At 39.4% G+C, this 20,689-nt stretch overlaps 1 protein-coding gene across 3 annotated transcripts in view; it reads right to left on the bottom strand.

Annotated features, from left to right (window-relative positions):
• The window catches only part of ST6GALNAC3 (ST6 N-acetylgalactosaminide alpha-2,6-sialyltransferase 3), a 238,283-nt gene extending 230,660 nt beyond the window's left edge, over positions 1–7,623 (bottom strand). Inside the window, exon 1 of one of the 3 annotated variants that reach the window (XM_048059047.2) lies at positions 7,493–7,621. In XM_048059047.2, coding sequence (XP_047915004.1) covers positions 7,493–7,516 — 24 coding nt within the window. In that variant the 5' untranslated portion in view covers positions 7,517–7,621. Of the gene's footprint in view, positions 1–7,492 lie in introns of all 3 variants that reach the window. The other 2 variants (XM_067001650.1, XM_013177881.3) reach the window with 2 other exon arrangements.
• Positions 7,624–20,689: the final 13,066 nt, after the last annotated feature.

Below are 20,689 nucleotides of genomic sequence, written 5' to 3' on the forward strand. Positions count from 1 at the left end.
GTGACCACAAAAGTTTAATCAAGAAATATGCAAAGCTTAAAGCTCACATTCCAAATAAATAGCATAAATAGAGCAGATATTGAACTCATCAAATATGACAAACTGTAAAAAAAAGTGAAGACAAAAATACAACAGGGCAAAATGCAATGAAGAAGAGCAAATACAAAGTAGAGGAGGTAAACCTACATGCAAAGTAGCACTCATGGGAGTTGTGGAGAGAACCACAATAATGGAAAGTGTCCTGAGTACAGGGACATCTGAGCGACAGATAGGAAGGATGTATAAAGGAGTTTCACAATAATTCAATAGATGGCGTTCTGTATGTAAGAGAAATGCACAGTGCAAGCCAGCAAAATACATTTAATGCACAGATAACGGCCAAGATATGACCTTCATAGACAGACAGAAAATTGGATGGAAAATAGGCATGAAGATGTCAGGGAATATGATATAATAACTACAAAGACTTTATCAGCATTATGCAAGAGAAGGAAGCAGTCACCCATCCGAGATAAATGCTGGCATGATAGTTAAACCACAGGGACAATGCAAATTACAAAGAAAAATTATGCTGGCCTAAATTTCACTTAAATCTACTAGAACTGAGAATATCAGCCAACACTGTCAGATAATATTGGTATCTCCGTGTTTGCTTTTGAAAATAAGCAGAGCACATTTTACTATTAAGCTAACAGTAGGATCACAGCAATACAACCAAGATGTTCATCTGCACAAAGACTCAACATCACACAGAAGAAAGTTCTGGTGTATAAATTTCAAGAAAACAAGAAACAAACCATAATGCTCACAGTTAAAATACTCTCTGTCAGCTGAAAAGGACCAGAAAAATAACTGGAAAATAAAAAATGGCACTGTAATAGGTTTTTGCACTACTTGGGGGCACAGTGCAGGGACTCCTGACCATCGACTGAACAGGTTCCTATGGCTACGTGGTGCAACACAGCACGTGGCAGGTACATTAAACATTGCTCTGTAAGCCCGACACCTGCATTTACACAACACCACGACCAGTGTTATTCTGCAGACAATAAGAGAACTAAGGGGAAAAAAAGATATAAACCTTCTGTTCCCTTTTCTTAATGAGAAAGGCCTTGAAATTTGCCATTTATGATTGTGTAATTCTAAATATGCATGTATTGACAAGCTGGAAGGGTTCATTTCTCCACCATGAATTGGCAAATTTCACATCAGATATTGCTCTACGGACAGTGAAATCCAAAACTGGAGCAAATTCCAAAAGAGTTGAGCTTACTTATAAGTGATTTATAACAGTTAACCACCAGTGTGGGTACATGTGTGCATGCATTCATGTACATCAATATGTTTAAAAACACTTAGTACATTACTAGCTTATTTTCTGGCATGTCTTTTTCATCACATTGGCTTTCAAAATCATTTTACAGTATGTCTGACAGACTTTAATGGCTTAGGTAGCTGATTAAGTAAAATACTAAACAGATTTTGCATTGGAAAGCATGAGAGAAGAGACCTCACTAAAAGTATCACAGAATGTGTAGTCAGCTAGCACTCTAGCAATAGCAGAGCATGAAAACAATACTTGCAATTAAACAGTTAATGAAACAAATTAATAATTTCCAAGGAAGACTGTGACTGGGTTGTGCTGTGCTTTTAGACAGAGTGCTCTAACCCAAATTCATGTAGCCAGTAACTACAGAAATTCCTCCTTTGGATTCAAAGGCAAACCACTGCCATGGAAAAAGTATATTTTGTCAAAAATTCAGCAAAGTGCAATGAAACATAAAATGACATTGGAGAATAAGCTTGTTAGCATCCTACCCTCCAATTCCCACTAAAGACTTTTTCTTAGGAGTATGCATGTGGCAGTATTTGGAGAAACTACAGTTCTAAAGCGAACAAATTTAAGAGGCACCCATGCAAATACACTGACCTCTCTTCCCCTTCATGGTATTTGGTTGGGTATAACAGCTCACTGCAGATTTAAATACCGTTCAGAATGACAACAGTCCAATTCATAGCTGGTACTTAACCGAGGCTCCCCAGGTGAGAAGACTGAATTACTTTTCTGAGTCAGAGCTTTCTAACTTGCCCTTTGTAACCTCGCTGCTCTCCTTTCCAACCTAGCCTCAAATGCAGCATTCCAAAAACACACATGTGAACTCCACCTGATTTATCCAAACGTTATATATAACATATTTAGAAACCATTACACAAAACTAGAGAATGACGATAATTAAGTCAGACATTGCATGTGCATTCCTACATTACCTGTGGCCCAACCCATTTAAAATGGATTACAGAGTTTAACAGTACAGACCGGGTTATGGTATATAGCTAGACCACAAAGGAAAAACTGGGCCACACCAAGATGAGCAGGATCACCCAGGTTTGTCTTGTCTTACTTAGAAATCAGTCTCAAGAGGAGATAAAATACAGCACAGACAGCTATCAGATGTCACAGACCAAGTATCAGTAACACACCGAACATGGACCCAGAGCCCTGTCCCCACTATCACCCTCATTCCTGATGTGACAGCAAGTCATAATGTACGCATAGATAACCCCTTGGAAAACAGTTCATTACTTCCCTGGAATTGTTGTTCTTAGAAATTATTTATCTTTTTGTCATCTTCCCCAGAAAGCTTTGAGAGGAATTCTGTGTCTGTTTCCCCCGCTGACTTCCTTCACACACTCTGCTGAGGGAAACTTGAAATTAGTTGGTGATTCCTGCCCTTTCAAGGAACAGATCGGAAACAGACTTTTGATGAGTGTTTTTGGATTTGTGAGCTGTGTCTTATCATCACTTGCCAAAGACAACCTCCAGGCAATTGCTCTGAAGCTCTCAGTTCCCGTCCAGCACAAGTGACCCTTGCAATCTAGGGAGGAAGAAGTAGAGAGCCAACAAGAAAAAAGAAAACACACCTTTGTGAGCCATGCTGGATAACTGTTTACAGCATACTCCCTACAGGAAAAGAATAAATAGTAACATATGCTTATATATTTAATTATTGAATTACTTCCAGAATTCTTTCTCCCCTCAATTTACCACTCACATTCTATCACACCCTTCCCTAAGAGGTTTTTTCTTTGGAAGTGTCCGGGTTCCAGTTAGGACAGAGTTAATTTTTCCTCATAGTAGCTGGTAGGGTGCTATGTTTTGGATTAGGATGAGAAGAGCGCTGATAACATGCTGATGTTTTAATTGTTGCAGAGCAGTGTTTACACCAGGCCAAGGACTTTTCGGCTTCTCGCTCTGTCCTGCCAGCGAGCAGGCTGGGGGTGCAGCAGGAGCTGGGAGGGGACAGACCCAGGACAGCTGACCCAAACTGGCCAAAGGGGTATTCCATACCATCTGACGTCATGCTAAACAATATATAGGGGTGGCTGGCCGGGGTGGGGGGCCGGCTGCTCGGGGATAGGCTGGGCATCGGTCAGCGGGTGGTGAGCAATTGCATTGTGCATCACTTGTTTTCTTACACATTATTATTATTAATACTATTATCATTATCACTATTATTATTATTATTGTTATTATTATATTCCTGTCTTAATAAACTGTCTTTATCTCAACTCACCAGCTTCACTTTCCCGTTTCTCTCCCCCATCCCAGAGAGGGAGGGGGAAGGGTGAGCGAACGGCTGTGTGGTGTTTAGCTGCCAGCCGGGTTAAACCACAACAGGAAGGACGTCTGCCTCCACCTTTATAGAACTTGTATTCCTCTAATCAAGTGATGGGGACTCCACCACTGACCTGGGCAGCCTGTTCCAATGCTAGTCTATACAAGATACTGCCAGCTTGATTTGACATTTACCTTCATACTTTCTTTTTTGACTTAAGGCCATTCATCACTAAAGCAATTTATAGAGTACTTCATATCCAGGATTACAAACAGCTGCATTGTATTCCACATGGGTGTACACCCATAGCTTAGCAGCATTCTCTTTAACACTAAAGTCTCTCAGTTTCAAACCAAAGCAATGCTGGCTCCTAGGTGTCACTATTCATCAGTTTCCTTTTCCCCAGGCAGCTTAGGATTTCACAATAAATCATCCTAACTACTTTCTCAGTCTTGCCATTAAACAACATCTCTTCTGTAACATATATTTACCTTCCAAGGATCTTCACTATACAAATCTTAACACATTATTTGTTTGACATGTACCAGGGCATAAATATTTGCATAAGTGAGTCTACAAACTCATATGGCTAAATACTGGGATAACTAGTTCAACATCATCTAAACATTAATAGGAATACAGATAGATAAAGCTCATGCAGCAGTTTAGTGGCAGTGATGTTCACTGGTCATCATGCAAAACACTGCTGGAAAGTAAACAGCAATGAATTGCATTGGAATAAGCAAATGAACAGAAGAAATCAAAATTCAGTCCCTCTTCAAATCTATTATGCTGCTTTGTGAGATATTAAGGTGGTTACATATTTCTACAAAACTTTAAAGATAACATGCTTTACACGGAAAAGCTAAGATAAAACAGAATCATGTACTATCCTGAGTTGGAAGGGACCCACAAGGATCAAGTCCAACTCCTGGCTCTGCACAGGACCACCCAAAAACCAGACCATATGTCTGAGAGTGCTGATCAAACACTTCTTGAACTGTGGCAGGCTCGGTGCCATGACCACTTCCCCAGGGAGCCTGTTCCAGTGCCTGACCACCCTTCCGTGGAAGAGCCTTTTCCTAACACCTAGCCTGACAAAACAAAACAAAAAAGCCATAGCAAAGCTTTATGCCATTTCCTCTAGTCCTGTCACTGGTCAGCAGAGACAAGAGATCAGTGCCTCCCACTCTGCTCCCCTTCACATTTCACATGTGTGTAAAGGTCACCCACGTGCATCAGGAAAGCCTGGACAGCGCTCTTCTCCTCCAAGCGCTTCCAGTAGAAGCTTTTATTGTTCGCTCCAGCTGGCAAAGCAATGTGTGCTGCATACAAGTCACTTAATGTTTGGGAAACACTCAAATACTAAGGCTATCAATGCAGGCAAGACCCTGGAAAAACAAATAATTGCAGTGTTCCCCCACAACAGTGCTCTGCTGTCATTGCTTCAGGCCATGGAGCAGCCTGTTTCAATCAGTTTCTGAATGAGTTGCTTGGCAGTACATAAAATGGACTTCTAACACCGACCACCTTTTGCAGATGCCCCTTGCCAAAGCCTCATAAAGGGTACACCTCCCTGCCAGACGCAGAGCACAGCACGCGAGATCATTTGTTTCTACTGGCAACTTCAAACTGGAACCTTAACAGCGAAACTAAGGGGGAGTCCGAGCCCCTGATCTCTACAGATCCAAAAATATCCATCATATCATAAAAATCAAAGATTAGCCTACAAATACATACATGCTATATGTGGTTCTTATTTTGATACCTGGCTTTGTTGGCAAATATAATGCTTTCTGCACAGCAATGGCCATCTCTAGATGTTTTCATGCGGCAATATTCTTTTCTCAGTTACAAGTTCCCTGCATCCAGCATGCTCTCACGTGATACATCTGTTTCCCTGGCTAATCAGCCAAATTAGTGTTTAAATCATGCCTAGGCCTGCATTGAATCAAAAATTTAAGTTTTCACTCCATTTCATGATTTAAGAAGTCTTGCAAAATGGAAACTATGCCTTGTTATTGACAGCTTTTGCACTACACCACCACATTTTTAACAAGCTACGGGTATTCTGTGTTTCACAGTGCTGATAACTATATTCTAACAAAATGAGTTTGTAAAATCTCTCAGGAAAGGTAGACCAAAAAGGAGGCAGAAATCCTAACCAACTATTCATTGGCCTTTCATTCTCTTCAGAAGTGCCAGTCCCTTTGAGGACATATTTTTCCTTTCTTTTAAAAGATCTTTACAGCAGCCTCCTCAGAACGTGTTACAAGGATTATTCTATGTCAGATGAAGTGTAGTAAAATACGGCTATATGAAGCAAAGCTTTTTGCTGAAACAGATAAAAAATAGATTTGCTTCTGTTTTTATGCTGAAATAGTAAGTCACAGAAACAAATAGCTAAAGTGATAGCTTATATCAATTTGAAAAAGTGCTGGCACCTCAGAGAAGGAGTACTGTCTTCCTGAGAATACAAGAGCAGATGATACACATTAACACCAGAGCCACACAAATAATTGATTTTGCAGTTTGCTTGGTGAACACAAATAACCTCATTTCAGTTTAATCTGAAATATTCTTAGTACTTGGGGATAAAAAAAAAAGCCTTCAATCTAGAAGACAGAATTTCACACAAAGTTTCTAAGCTTCTGAAATGCATCTGTGTACGAAGCAAATAGAAGAAAAAAGTTTTAAATGTTTATTGCCCCTTTTGCAAAAGAGTAATTAATACTGCTCTCCAGGCAGGCTTGCAAACAGTCATTGTTTAAAGAGAAAAACTAGAAACACTTCAAGCCTTATGCACCTATACTAAGTTTCTATTAGAATTATTTATTAGCGAAGGGAAATTTGCAGCATAGCGTTTATATCTGCTGCATAGAACCCAACACCAGAATCTACATACATGCATTCCTTTCCAAAGGATACTTGAATTAAACTGTGATTTTTTTTTGGATCCTTAGCAATGCGTTTAGCAGAACACCCTAACCCATTCATAACTGGGCAATAGAGTTCTACAGAACAGTATTTGTTTAAAAGAAAATAATATAACGTTCCATTTAAGGTCTACCCATCTCTATTTGCTTGTCTTTTGTGTTGCAACGCACATAACAAAGGTTTTGTTTGTTTCTTCTATTGTTTTGCACACATTGTTCAAAATTAAAAGCAATAATAAAGATTAAATGTGAATTATTCCTGGCATCAACAGTAATACAAGCAACAGTCCCAGGCTAAATGATGTGCTTCAAACGCTGTTTCCATCACATCACAAAACCTTAAGTATTCTCAAAGTTTACTAGTCTATATCAAGCCCTAAGTGTTTTTGAGTATTCATAAGCCAAACAAAGGCATATTATTTTCTGCAAAGTCATTCACAAGTTTTCTCAATTGTTCATGCTTTGGGAAAGTTTTCCATGGCTTTCATTTTACCTTTACATAACAGACTCAGGGTTATCTAACATATTGCCTCTGAAAATTCAGTCAGCAGCACTTTCTGCCCAGCCCATGTTTGAATCTTAACACTTACACAGTATCTTATATTCATCTTTAAAGCATGCGCTACACAAATGTTTAAACTAATCCTCATAACACTTCAAAGTCCACATCAGTTGGCTAATTTAAAATGAATGAATGATTTATACCTGGAACAAAGAACAAAGTAGTTCTGAAAAAAGAAATAAACACATCATGCATTCACTATCCTGAAATGAGGTATCATAAAGAGTTAGGCCTGCTTTATAGAGAGCAAAGTTCATTCAAGCAAGGACACTCTGAAATGTGGCAGCATTAAAAAGTCAGCACTACACACACGATGTTTTCAGAACAGAACCACTACTAATAACAGCTCATCCATACAGCTCCATTTATCAACTAACCTTGATAAGCACGTAGTACATCATCCACGCTTCCCCTGATTTACAAGCTCTCAACTCTCTTCTTAATGCAAGCCCTGAATGAAAAGCTATCCCATTTAAAAAGCAGTTCTTTCACCTGGGCTAAAGCAATATTGGCCATGGTGGTCAACGAGCTCATCAAGCGGTAAAGAAACCCTACCCATCTTTGATAAATACTCAGAAGGCAGCTGTGACTGGCTTGGCCAGAGCTTCTGTTCTGCAGCTGTCTTGCCAAAGCCAATGTTTGGCACCTTCTACCCATTTACTTCTTTAGTAACTATGGAAGGTTTACAATTCTACAACACCTGTACACATTTAAGCTTCTCAAGGAACAGGTTTTCAAAGGTATTTAGGCATATAACTCAGTTACTACAACCAGATTCAGACACCTAACTATTTTTATGGCACTGTGTCTTAATTCTGTGTAATCTATCATCTTCCCACTTCTGCTTAGAGTTAATCTGAGAATTGGGGCACAAAGGGCTCATTTGTGTCACTACCTCAAATGAAGGACCTCTTTTCCTTCCTTGGCTCTTGCTCTAGGTACTTGGTTTCTTCTTTCCATCATGTTAGACTTGCATAAAAAAGATCCATCCCCATTTACTGCAGTGACTGCTGGGACTCTACTCAGTATCTCATTTCACCTTTAATTTAATTTTAAAGTAGATGCTAGAAAACCAAGATGGACAATTGGAATCTAATCTAGGTAACCAAACTTTATTGACAATGCCATTAGCTTACCACTTTCCTACAGATACTGTGAGGAACTCCAAATTCAAATTCAAGCCCAGAAATTGCCCCAGTTTAACAAAGAAAACTTTGTTGTACATAGCAAGGCCAACTCACTCCCTTACATGCCACTCTGGAAAGATAACAGGATGTCTGAGGGACTTCAGCCACAAAGGAAGAAATGTCCCTAATAAATGAGACAGTGAGGACAGATAAAACAACCCTAAGCAGTTCCTGCCACAGGCAGAAAGAGACAGGTACTGGTCAGAGCTGGCACAACTGGGTCTGCATTTATAGTCCTGAATGCTGCTCTTAATCACAAAGCCACCCAGAGGAAAATGCTGTGGAGTGAGCCATACACCAAACTAACCCCCAGCTTAGCTTATTTTGGTCCATTAGATAGTGAAAATATGAGTGGGAAATTACTGAAGAATTTTTTTCGCCCTCCCTACCTGTTGTACCTTTCACGTAAGAGAATTTCTCACATCTTTCATGCAAACTGTTTCCCAGGTCTGCAGGGCTGAATACTTTGATTGCAAAAGGGAAAGATGTAGGAGGCAAAAGACACGGATGTGTTTTTTCTGGGGAAGCTTAATTAATTGTTTTTATAGCACAATTATGACATTAATTGGTTTGGAAAAGCTAAATTTTTATTATAATTGCCAGCACAAACCATCATGGAGGACAAGAAATAGTCAGATCAATACACTTGATGCATTGATTTTAGATTCCAACTTTAGTGTTCTGTAGATTTTTCTTTCAATAGATAATCACAGTCCACACCATACTACAACAGAAAGCTCTTCTGATGCAGATAAAGGATGTTTGGGGAGATTAACAGAGGGCAGAAACAGAGCATTTTTTTTCTAATATGTTTCTATGGTGTAGGAACCCCAACCCACCTTTTAGGTATTCACTTGAGTCCATGCTGGTTTCATTCCATTCTGAAATTATCTTGGTTCAGTTAGAAGGCACTGCTCTCAGCTGAAATAGATAAACACAAAGGAAAAGATTGTAATTAAAGGTTGTTTTTTCCCCCCATCTTCAACACACACAGTTGGTCCTTACGGGCACTACTCACAGCTAGAAGACTACAGTGCCATCTCTCTTTCTCAGCAGTGTTTGCACCATCATTTAACCTGCCTTCATCACAGGGCAAAGTTGTGAGAATTAATTATATTTATGTACACTAAGGAGGCAACCATTACAGCTACAGTGCTGTAATCCTGACCTCTCATTTATATAGCTACCAACAGTTGCCCACTGCCATTTTGCTGTACTCTTCCAGTTTCAGCAACACCTTACTGAAAGAATATCAAATCCCATTAGTTTATCTCCTCTCTGCTACGTGATTGAAATACTGCAGTTATACAGCACGGTAAAACAACTAACTCCTGCAGAAACAGTAGAGCTGGATTACAAGGGAATATAGATGAGACAGGCAGATAAACACGCGAGCAGGAATACTTCACGGGCAGCCTTTGCTGACAAGAACCTAGGAAGGCTAATAATGCGCTGCTATGTTCTTGTCATATGTGCTCTTAAATGTCAACTTAATGATTATCTAAAAGCACAGATGAGGGACAATTTTTACCATGCCAATTCTGTGACTGGGGGTACTGGTTGTTCTGAAGGAAACAATCTGCTGGACAACAGATTTGGTATTCTATTAAAAAGGTCTGTTCAGAGACCAGAAAATTCATCTGTCCTGGGTCAATTTCAGGACTTCAGTGACATCTCCTGTGTGTCACAGAAGGCTGCTGTGGTAAACTATATGGATTAAAATTGCTCCTTGTGCTGAATTCAGTGTTCCAAATAGCCTCATAAAATGATACTACCTGAGTGCTCTTCTGCTCTCATCAGCATTATCTCTGGATGTTCAGTAGGATCTCTTTTTATCCCTCAGCAGTTGTCACTGCATCAAATTTCCAACTTTTTGAGGTAAGCTGGCCTCCACGAACAAGCACAGATAGCTGCAGCCAGCACCGCCGGCTACCTCTGGTTACCAGTATGATTTGAGGCAGACATTCAGTGTCCTAACTGGTCAAGAAGAGATTTCTCAAATCAAGCTGGTAGCTTTCCTTTGAATCTTCCATACCTGGCTCAGGCAGCTTAGACCTAGAGACAGTTCTGAGCTTATTTAACTTTACTGTGTGACCAGAGAACTGCAGAGATGGTCTTGACACACGAGGCCTCTCCACTGCAGAATGGCATTGATAATGCCACATAAGCAGTTACGCAGCTGAGCCAATATGATTCAGAAAGTGTCCTGGTCAGCCTTAGATTACAGGTCATACACGGCGGTGATGTGGCTGACTGGACACATGTTAAGACAATTATGTCAGGGGAAACACAGGATGAAAATTTCAACCCCCAATTAGTACTCTGAATTCAAATGTAACAAACCTGTACAAATCCCAGTGATCAGCTCACCACACTGTGGAAATGGAGTTTAAAGCAAAATACTTTTCTTCTGATGTATAGTAGTTTACCTTTTTCTTTCAGATCACTAACTTAGAGAGTGATGGGAAGGAAAGGGTAAATCAAATTGGAACTCAGAACCAATATAACCTTTCCCTTTGTCTCCCACCAGACATAGCTTTTCCCATACAATCACAAACTCCAATAGAAAATGAATTGTGACTCAGTGACCTAAGAAAGTTCAAAGCTATTAAAACAGCAAATCAGCACAAGTGGGTCGGAGCCAGTGCTAACAAAGAACACATGCTACCAGCTATATACATTTGGAAGCTAATTTTCAGTAGTGCTGAGCACTCACAATGCCAGCTGAAGCCAGGTGGAATGGTAGGAGATCAGCACATCAGAAGATCAGGCTCCTTGGTTTAAAGACTATCCTGAGGCACAGAAAGCCTACTAGTGGGATGAAAGAATGGAAGACGATGACTGTCAGTAAGAGTCAAGCATTCTGGGAAAACAAGTGGAAGCCAGCAAAAATAATCTCCTCTATGCCAGACTCCTCAGAAAGGTATAAAACTGAGTACTTTAAGAATCCAGGGATGAAATGTCTGTGGAGAGGGAAAAAGTGATAAAAGTGGTGCAGTACTGTTTCAGAGCTGTTTTCAGGGTGACTGCTGAACAGATATTTGATGGGAGTACCTAAGGGAAGACTATTATGTTCTCCAACTGATGAAACCCATCTCTGCAAATGGATGGTTAGAAATCCTTCTACTAATGCAGAAGATAAAACACAAGCAGGTACCCACACAAACAACCCTGTAGCTTGCATGCCCAGCTGTTCAGCAATTTCCAAATCTGCATAAATATCATGAATTACATTTTACTATGAAACATATTCTCTCTAGTACCTATAAATATGTCATCTTATTGCAGAGCCTTGATTCAAGTGGATTTCTATGCTCTCACTTTGTAATTGCCTCTTCCGCTGACAGCTACATGAAGAGGATCCAAGTGATAGACATTATGCAACATATACAGTATTAAAATACTAAACACCTACTAAATACTAAAAACATGTCACACACATACTTCTTCTCTTACAAGCCAAGAGGGAAATGTGAATAAAGTTTGGTATTTTTGGTAATCAAGAAAAAGGAATTGAAGACACGTATATTAAACACGAGCAAAAAATTACAATACAAGTGCTTGCAGTTTGTAAATCAGCACATTCCCAGCTGTGTCAAACTGCAGGCTCCGGACTGGATCAACAATCTCCGCAAACATGGAAGTGAAGCGCTGTATTTCAGACTACGTTGTCAGACAGGAGACATTCAATGCTTAGCCTCTTTTTTAGCCTTTCCTTTACCCTTCCTCATCCTCAAGTCCATATTAACAGCAAGCATTCATCTCAGCTGTATCCTGCTGTTGTTTCTCTGTTGTGATCCTTTTTTTACCAGCTCTGCAAATGCAGACCTTGTCTCAGTGAGCTGGACTGTAACCAGCACGCAGCAGTAATGAAGTGCCCCATTCTACTGGATGCAGAACGTAAACCTGGGAGAGAGAACCAGTTGGCACCTCTTTAGATTTTTTTCATTTAAGATAAGAGTCTCTGCCTCAATAAGAAAGATAATAACTCTTATCACTTAATAGGAAAAGTTGGAAAATAGACATCTGGAAAGTGGGATGCTCCCAGAGCCTGTAAAAATCACTACACGTCCACATAAAACTTTCCTTTAGCAGCACAACCCACGCTGTAGACCCTTCGAGCAATAAACTCCCCAGACTTCCCTGATGGTAGACGCCTTCTGAATGCAGTTAGTGTACTGCAGAGGGAGAAAAAGCACAAGTTAATGCAGCCTCAGACCCCTTTAGATAAGTAGAGGCTTTAATCTGGCTAGAGAGATAGATGAAGGCAATGTATTTAACCCGGGAGAAGATAAGCTTCCCCTTGGAGACTGGACTCGGGGAAGAACAAGGAGTTTCCAAAAGGTAAATAGGATATTCAGAAGAGGCGGCTTAGAGGAAAGCAGGTGGAAAGGACATGTCATTTTCAAGGAGTTCTTCAGAAAAGATAATCTATAATGGTTCCCTGATCACTGAATCCCTAATACTAGTTTGTTAGTTTACTAAATCCTCAATTAGTTTTTCTCATCACTCTAATGTCTAGTTAAGTCTCATATACTGCAGTAGAACATTTTGAAAGAACAATATTTTTGGTTCCTTATGGAGAAGGGATGGATATAAATGTATATAATTGTTTTGCCATGTTGTGCGTTTGTGCCGTTATCAGTTGTTAACAGAACTCAATAGTTTTTGAATGTGTTATTTTAAGCTACCCTGCTGTCAGTATATAGATGCCTTGAGTTCTGCCTATATTTACGTAATTAAACTGCATTTAAGTTTCCTCTGCCAGGGGTGATTTCTGTGGTAACATGGTGTGAGCTTCTCTCCAGGACAGGCTTTCAGTAATACAGATTTCAATAAAACTTCAGTATGAACACACTGCTGAACCTTGACGGCTAAATGCACAAGACTTGAGTGCTGAAAATAAATACAGGGTGGATATTTATGTCTCTTCTTCTTTTCTGTGACTGGCTGAGCAACCTCGCCTGAATACGAAGTAATCGAGTTATGAATTTACTCAACATTGTTAGTGGGCCCCAGGTTGCACATGACTGCATATTTTCACTGGCTGCTCCTGTTTTCAAACAGCTTTTAATGACAATTCCAAGTTCAAACTATATTTTGATAGTCTAGCTCATACATATAGCTCCTCATATGCTTTGACATAAATCAGGATGAAATGGAATATAGGTCCTATGTGTCCTTAATATTCCTTGTAAGAAATTGAAGGAAAATGAATACTTAGAAAACAAACATAAGTAAAGGTATTTAGAATGTACAGTTTTCTACAATAAAAGTGAACTTGATATTGGTGCCACTACACTTTGCATGTGATTAATGTTCATGGTGGATCATAAAACTGCATGCAAACATTTCTGCAAGACTCCATTGACACCTACAGGGAATGATCACGTGTCATTTAGCCAGAACATTCACAGAGGAACTAATCAGTCAATTGGTACTACACTGAGACTGTACTTGGTTAGTTCAAAACGAAACAGGTAAATATGCCTAACGCTGGTTACGTCTCACCAGACTGAAGACAGAGGAGCTTACTGCGTGCATACAGGCTCCCAGCTTGAGTCTGTACAAGTCTGATCCAACTTGCCAAGCAGCCAGGGCCCCAGCTGAAACTCAAGAGAAGGCCAGCCAAACTCAGGAGAACGCATATGTCTTTCTAGACAGTAGTCAAATCTAACAACTTCAATAAGAGGTTTTAACCGATGCGTTTGAAAATGAAATGTGATAAGGAAATTACGCTCTTCCTCAGCTGGTGTATTGAATGTACAGAGAAAATATCTGACAAATTGAAGATGATGGCATTTAAGATGGATCAGGTAAAAGCTCTTCCAACTGTAGCTAAAAAACTGCACACACACACACACACACAAATATTTGCACAGCTGCCTTTTTTTTTTTTTTTTTTTTTTTTTTTTTTTTAAGGCAATAAGTTTTACCTGCTAGCAACTCTGTTGATGTGTATGTTTCAAGGATAACAATCTCATCTTTCAGGGAAGGAGGTTACAGCTTTTGCAAAAATCAACAAGGAATCTACCCCCCCCCCCAAACAAGTCTCCCTCCTCTGAGTGCCTTAGATGGGCACATTCATAGAAGGCAGTCCCTCATTCTCTGAATAACTAAATTATAAAACTATAGGCATTACCAAGGGAAAAAAATCAAGCTTAATGGCCTGATGCAATGTGGCAATTCCTACATCATCACTCCTAGTAGTTCATTTCCATACAAAATCCTTCTAATAGCTAGACAAGAATTCCACTCTCCCTCAGATATCTCTGTCAAAAGAATTTGCATCACATACAACATTTATTACATCCTTCAGGCATTCCACATGGCTTGTCTCACGCTGGCATCTGTACAGGCCCAGGTGCATATGGTATTCTGAGAAGCTATGAAGGAATCCCTTGACAAAGGGGCTTTAAGATGTGGTCAAAGGCCTCAACATGGTTAGCTGGGACTGTATAGAAGCCATAAGATGTTATGACTTAGTTCCTTAATTTTCAAGGCAAAAATTAAGACAGAGCAGACATACTGTATTAAGGAACAGTCTGGCACACCGGTAGGTAATTGATTGTTAACGTTTAGTATATTTGTAAAATGGAGCATAAGGAAACAATTAAGCCTCCATACTGCTTATAAGCTGTAGAACTGATCCTTGAAAATCTGCCATATCTTATTTGACAGAAAATAACAGGCACTTCCAGCCTGCCATCAAAGTTTATACAGCTAAATAAAGTAGGCAATGTGGTTTTCTTCTGACAGTTTTTGTCACTTACGTAGCATTTAAAATCAAAATGTGCACTCTCCGCATGTTTTCATCATCAATTATCTTCTCTTCAATGAAACTGCAAGTTATAGACAGAAAACAATCCTATGCTTTTTACAAAAAAATGAGCAGAACAGCTGTTTACTTTGGAGAGTTCAATAACATCCAATCAACTTCTGTCCCTCTCCAAAAGAAAAGCTGGGTTTTAAAGAGCACCCTGAGCAGCATTTCTACCAAAATACTTGTTGTTAGTTAGCATTTTTTCCTCAGTTGTTGGAAAATGTGCAAAAGAAATATTGGAAAAAAAATGTAGCTTTCTTTTAACTCTAGAAAGTATTTTTTTGGTTGTTCATTTTGGTTTTAAGCACAACTCTTTGAAATATTGAGATGTCTCTGATTAGAATTCTGAAATTACACAAGCAAACCCCAGTCAAACTGTAAAGAAATGAAGAAAAGCAGAAATGAAGCAGTTACCTTTCCTGTCAGCATGCTAAGCAAACGATTCACCCTTGCTTTCCAGAAAATATTTCAGTGAAAGCAAGACGAGGTCTTTATGAACTGAGAAGTAAAGAAACATGCTCCACCCACCAAGCTCTGGAAATAAAATGAAAGGGCTTCATACAGCAGCAGTACAGAATCTAATCTCATTTTCTTTGTGGTATCGTTTCTATTTAGGCTCCATATTGGCTGTTACTTCCTTTTCAGTAAGTTTCATCAAGTCTTTTTCTACTCGTTGGGGCTGAAATCTATTAACACACGACCACCTTGGGGACATTTCATCATCATAGCTTGTGTTCTATATACATACATGTAACATCTATCTTATGTCACCTCTTAAATGTCCTGGAATTACTATTTTTCCCCTTCAAACATTCCATCATAGCATACCATAACTCTAGTTCATGAATGACAAAAAAGATATATTCGTAGCGCGTTGGTAGGTTTTCTACTGTTCCAAAAAGTTGTCTACACCGTAGCCTGGCCAGTGTGCCTTGCATGATCTATCTGCCACTAGCCGTAACTTCCCTGGGGGGTACCCTATCATCACTTCATTGGACTGGTATGTGTCTAACATGGGTTATAGTCATCTGGCTGCATTCAGCACTAGCTTCATCATAATGCTTCCTGATGGCTTCTGAACAGTCTGCAAGTACGTCTGGTGCCCCAAGATGAACTGACAAACTCATTCTGCAGCAGAGAACAGACAGCAGCTCCTTTTTAACTCGAGCTTATCTCCCTTCTCTGCCCATCAACGCACTGCAGGCTCTACTGAGCCGGCTTTGCCTCAGCACATCCCTACTAGGCATCATTACCTCTGTTATCATACTTTCAGAATTCCACAACAAGACTAAAGGTGCTAGGATGGTACCGGCCTTGCAACTTTCCCTGATCTTTCAGATAGCTTTTTGACCATGCTAAATCTCTTAACATTCACAATAGTGCATCATATATGGATATATGGAAACATGCTCAGTAACTGATCTAAATAAAGATATTGCCTCTGTATGTCCTCGAGCTGTCTGCATTCCTCATGATTCAGTTTCTCCAATTCTAGACTCCTTCAGATGCCACATTCTCCACACCTTCAGTATTTCTCAGCTTAGCTTGATATTCTGTTCCGTACTTGGAGTTGTTACAACCTGGCAACACATTGAATTCTCCCTTCTTTCAGGTCTCATGCTGCTGTTTGTTTTTTTTTTTTTTAGTTTGTTTTGTTTTAAGAATGCTTCCCAAAGCCCATAGCAAAGGATGTCGGGGGGTTGATGCTTCTTTTCTGCATTATTTCTTGATCCCCAAACTTACCACCATAAGTATGATCTGTGCCTTACAGAAATATTGAATAAGTATTACTTTTGTGACTTTTTGCCTAATGTTTTTGATGCGTTATATTTTTTGAGGCCCTTGAAGACATTCCTAGGACAAATGTCAAAATATGATTATCATTTATTTTGACAATATTTTTATTAAAATAGATAATAGGTCAGAGACAATATTTTTGACCTTGCACTTTTTTGAGATCTGAGAGTGCGCAATACTACACAGCAATCTGTCAAAACAATATTCGACCTATAACATGAAATCGAAATTGTTTGTACACTGAGTAATTTTATCCTTTGTTTTAAAAACAAAGGCCACGCATAATATTTGTCCAAAAGTTTAGCTGACAGTGATAGCTATGGCTAATGAAGACAGCAAAGAGACACTATTTTGTGGAAATTTGTCATTTTGATCTGACTGGATCACGTTTTGTTTTTAGTGCGAACTTCATGCTAAAAAACTTTTTACTGCCACAAGTAAAATGGTTTAGATTATTTTAAGATCTCTTTCATCTGGAGAGAAGATGCATAAAAAACGAGCTGTTTCATCCCTTTGCCTAATGCAGAATACATTGAATTTCTGGCAATTAGATATTAACTCATTGCTAGATTTATTTTTTTTTTAATTTATCTTGTATTGCAAAATGTCAGTTGAAAGTATCCGGTATAATTATAATCAAATATTTGTTTTCAGGGTGCCCCAATAATCCAGCGCAAACATGAAGGGAACTTACCTAGAATGTTTTTACAGAACAAGTTAAGGACCAAGATGATCACTACACATGACTTCCAAGATGTATTTTAAAATTTAAAAGCTATTTTAAAATTTAAAAGCTATTTTTTAAACCAAGTTATTCTCGTATTAATCCACATAAATGATTTTCATTTAATATAAACCCATGCAGTCTTCACCTGGAGATGTGTGTTGCCTCTCCTTTGTGAAAAATTAGCTGTTACAATGTTAAGGAGTTTTACCTATACTGAGTGTCTAGCTTCATCTGCAAAATACATTAAATCCTCTCTAAGCTGATATTTGATAGTATGGAATCACAGAACTTTCCATAAGCAAAGCAGGATCCAGAATCATTGAAGACCTAGACTAGCTTCTAGCCCCCAGCTGAAAGGCAGGGCAAATGACCCTATAAATCTCAGGGTATTAATAATATTATGAAGAGAAAAAAAAAAAAAAAGAAATACTGTATATCTACAGAAAATTGATATAGTTCAGTGGCTTAGGAAAAGTATATGGAAGATGTGATTCATGTGCATATCAACCTGGGTGCCTATTTATTTATTGTAAATAATACGAGGAAAACCCCCTAAAGTGCCAGACTTCATATGGTTAGGAAAAAAAAAAACAACACACACAAAAAAAAAAACACTCAAATTTCTGTCGGAGGCATTTATTATCATAGTTCTATATTCTTGCAAAAAGATTACAGCAAACAATTTAGTAAAAACACACATTCAGGTTACATTTGGAATATTGTGAGCTTAACTCAGTTGCCAATAGGTTGTTGGTACTATTTAAGATGTTCTAGGTGCCTACTTGGCCTTCAGCTGCCATTCCGAAGGCCTCTCATAGGTTCTTTGTCACATCTGATAGCCACCTGCACTGACACCATATTTTTTTTTAATTTAGGTAGCAGAATATTCAATAATTATAAGTGAAGTTTACCATGGGACTTATCAACTTATTTTGCTCGTATAACCAGATTTCATAATTTAGTAGCCTAACTAAAAATTCTTTTCAGAATCCTTATAATTTGTAAGAGAAACAAGCATAAAATAATCACACAGGAAATAGTGAGATAGAGATTTTACACATCTAAATGCAATCTCTAGTAACTCAGGTCTTTTCTCATGCTAATAATTCAATTGCTGAGATTTAGCAGCAGAAGACAATTGCATGTCACCAAGTGGTATAATACAAAATGAGAGACTTTTAATATCTGTGAGAAAAAATAATGTTATTAGCATTCATAGCAGAGCCTTTAATGTACTGTATTTCCATTACTTAAGAGTAGCATTTGTTTGATCTATTCAGAGCAATTCGGGATAGGGGAATCTAATTCATGGACTCAATAACGTTATAGCATCTGAGACCAAGAGGAATATTGCTCCCTTTGCTGCTCACCACAGAATTTCTGGGTACAGACTGCAAGGACGTACTCATGTTTAATTATTATGAAAATGTCACATAAAAATGAGAAGGGAGTTAAATCACTGTACAAAGATTTAAACTGGAAGCCGATCGGGTTTTAATAACACCCTGCATGTGAATTATGTTTCCAATAACACATAAATGTATTATGAAACTTTAGGCAACATAAAGCAGTTTCCTATGGCTTAATGTATTTGGAAAGAGAATGGCTGTACTTGTGGTAACAGAAATACCAATTATGAATCAAACATGTAGTTTAATTCACTTTATTATAGCTGTGGTTGTTAAGGCAAAAGCTGCGTTTAAATACTTTCTCCACAGTTTGTGAAAGTGGTGAGACAACGTTCATTCCCTCATATTTATGGGACTATAATAAACCACAGCTATTCACCATAGTGCCACACACCCTCTCAGCTTGTCTCTCGTTTTGACGGTGCTCCAGAGCCCTTGCACCTCTCCCCTGCCACCCACCACACAGGGATGTCCATCCCCTCCGTCTTAGGCCCTTTCCCCTTTGGCACACCACCGCACCTCCAGACTTACCCAGTGTATTCAAGGGTGCAGATGGTACAAGCAGCTACAGGAGAGGGTAGAGATGCAATTTCAAAGGAAACCTACACACTTGGTGCTTGGTGCGTGGGGTCTCTGTGACGGGTGGCCGGGGCTGCCCAGGGCCTGACAGGACAGGACTGGGTCGAGCCAATTCCACAGTAGGCCCACGACAGCCCAGCCCCAACATCGGTGGTGCCCCTGTGATAATTTGTTGAAGAAAGGGAAAAACACCTCATGGCAGTGAGATGTGAGGGGAAAAAACGTGTGAGAAACAGCCCTGCGGACAGCAAGGACAGAGGAGGAATGGGAAGAGGTGCTCCCCGCGCTGCAGCTGGGGCTCCCTTGAGGCCTGTGAGGGGGTCACACCCAAGCGGATTTTCCTGAGGCAGAGCAGCCTGTAGGGACAGTCCTGCTGGAGCAGGGGAAGGAGCACGGAGCAGCTGAGAGGATCTGTTATGGACCGACCCCAGCTCCTGTTCTCCCTCTTCCTGTACCACAGGGGGCAGTAGGGTAGAGGAGGTGGTAGCAAAGTAATGAAGTTGAGTCTGTAAATAAAATAGGGGTGGTGGCAAAGTGTTTTTCTGTTTATTTTTTTGTCTGTTTCTCACTATTCAAATATATTTTAACTGGTAACAAATCACATTTATTTTCCTCAAGTTGAGTCTGTTTTGCCTGTGAAGGTACTTGGCAAACAATTTAATTGTAAGAAGATTTTTACTTCATAGAGATGGCTGTTTTATTCTATTAAAAAAGCAGCATCACAATCCTGACTGCAGTGGAGCCATGACAGAGGCTGACAGCTCATATTTGTCCTGACTGCCCCTTTTAGGATTTAAATAGCAGTCTTCACCTGCAACCTACATCTGCTTTAGCTGGGAGTGAGTGAGAACATCCAAAATTTACAGAGACAAACCCCTTTCAGCCTCAGGACAACTGCCAAGCCATCATAAGCCACTTCTATTCTGTTTCCACTGTTTCACCTCTGAAAGGGCAACCCTAATATTTCACATATATTTAATATTAACATGAAAGTTAAACCTGGAAGGGGTAATAAGTTCTGATGTTTAGCTCTAACCTCACATCAACACCAA

The sequence above is a fragment of the Anser cygnoides genome, chromosome 8 (assembly GCF_040182565.1).
Source record: "Anser cygnoides isolate HZ-2024a breed goose chromosome 8, Taihu_goose_T2T_genome, whole genome shotgun sequence".
Classification (NCBI taxonomy): domain Eukaryota; kingdom Metazoa; phylum Chordata; class Aves; order Anseriformes; family Anatidae; genus Anser; species Anser cygnoides.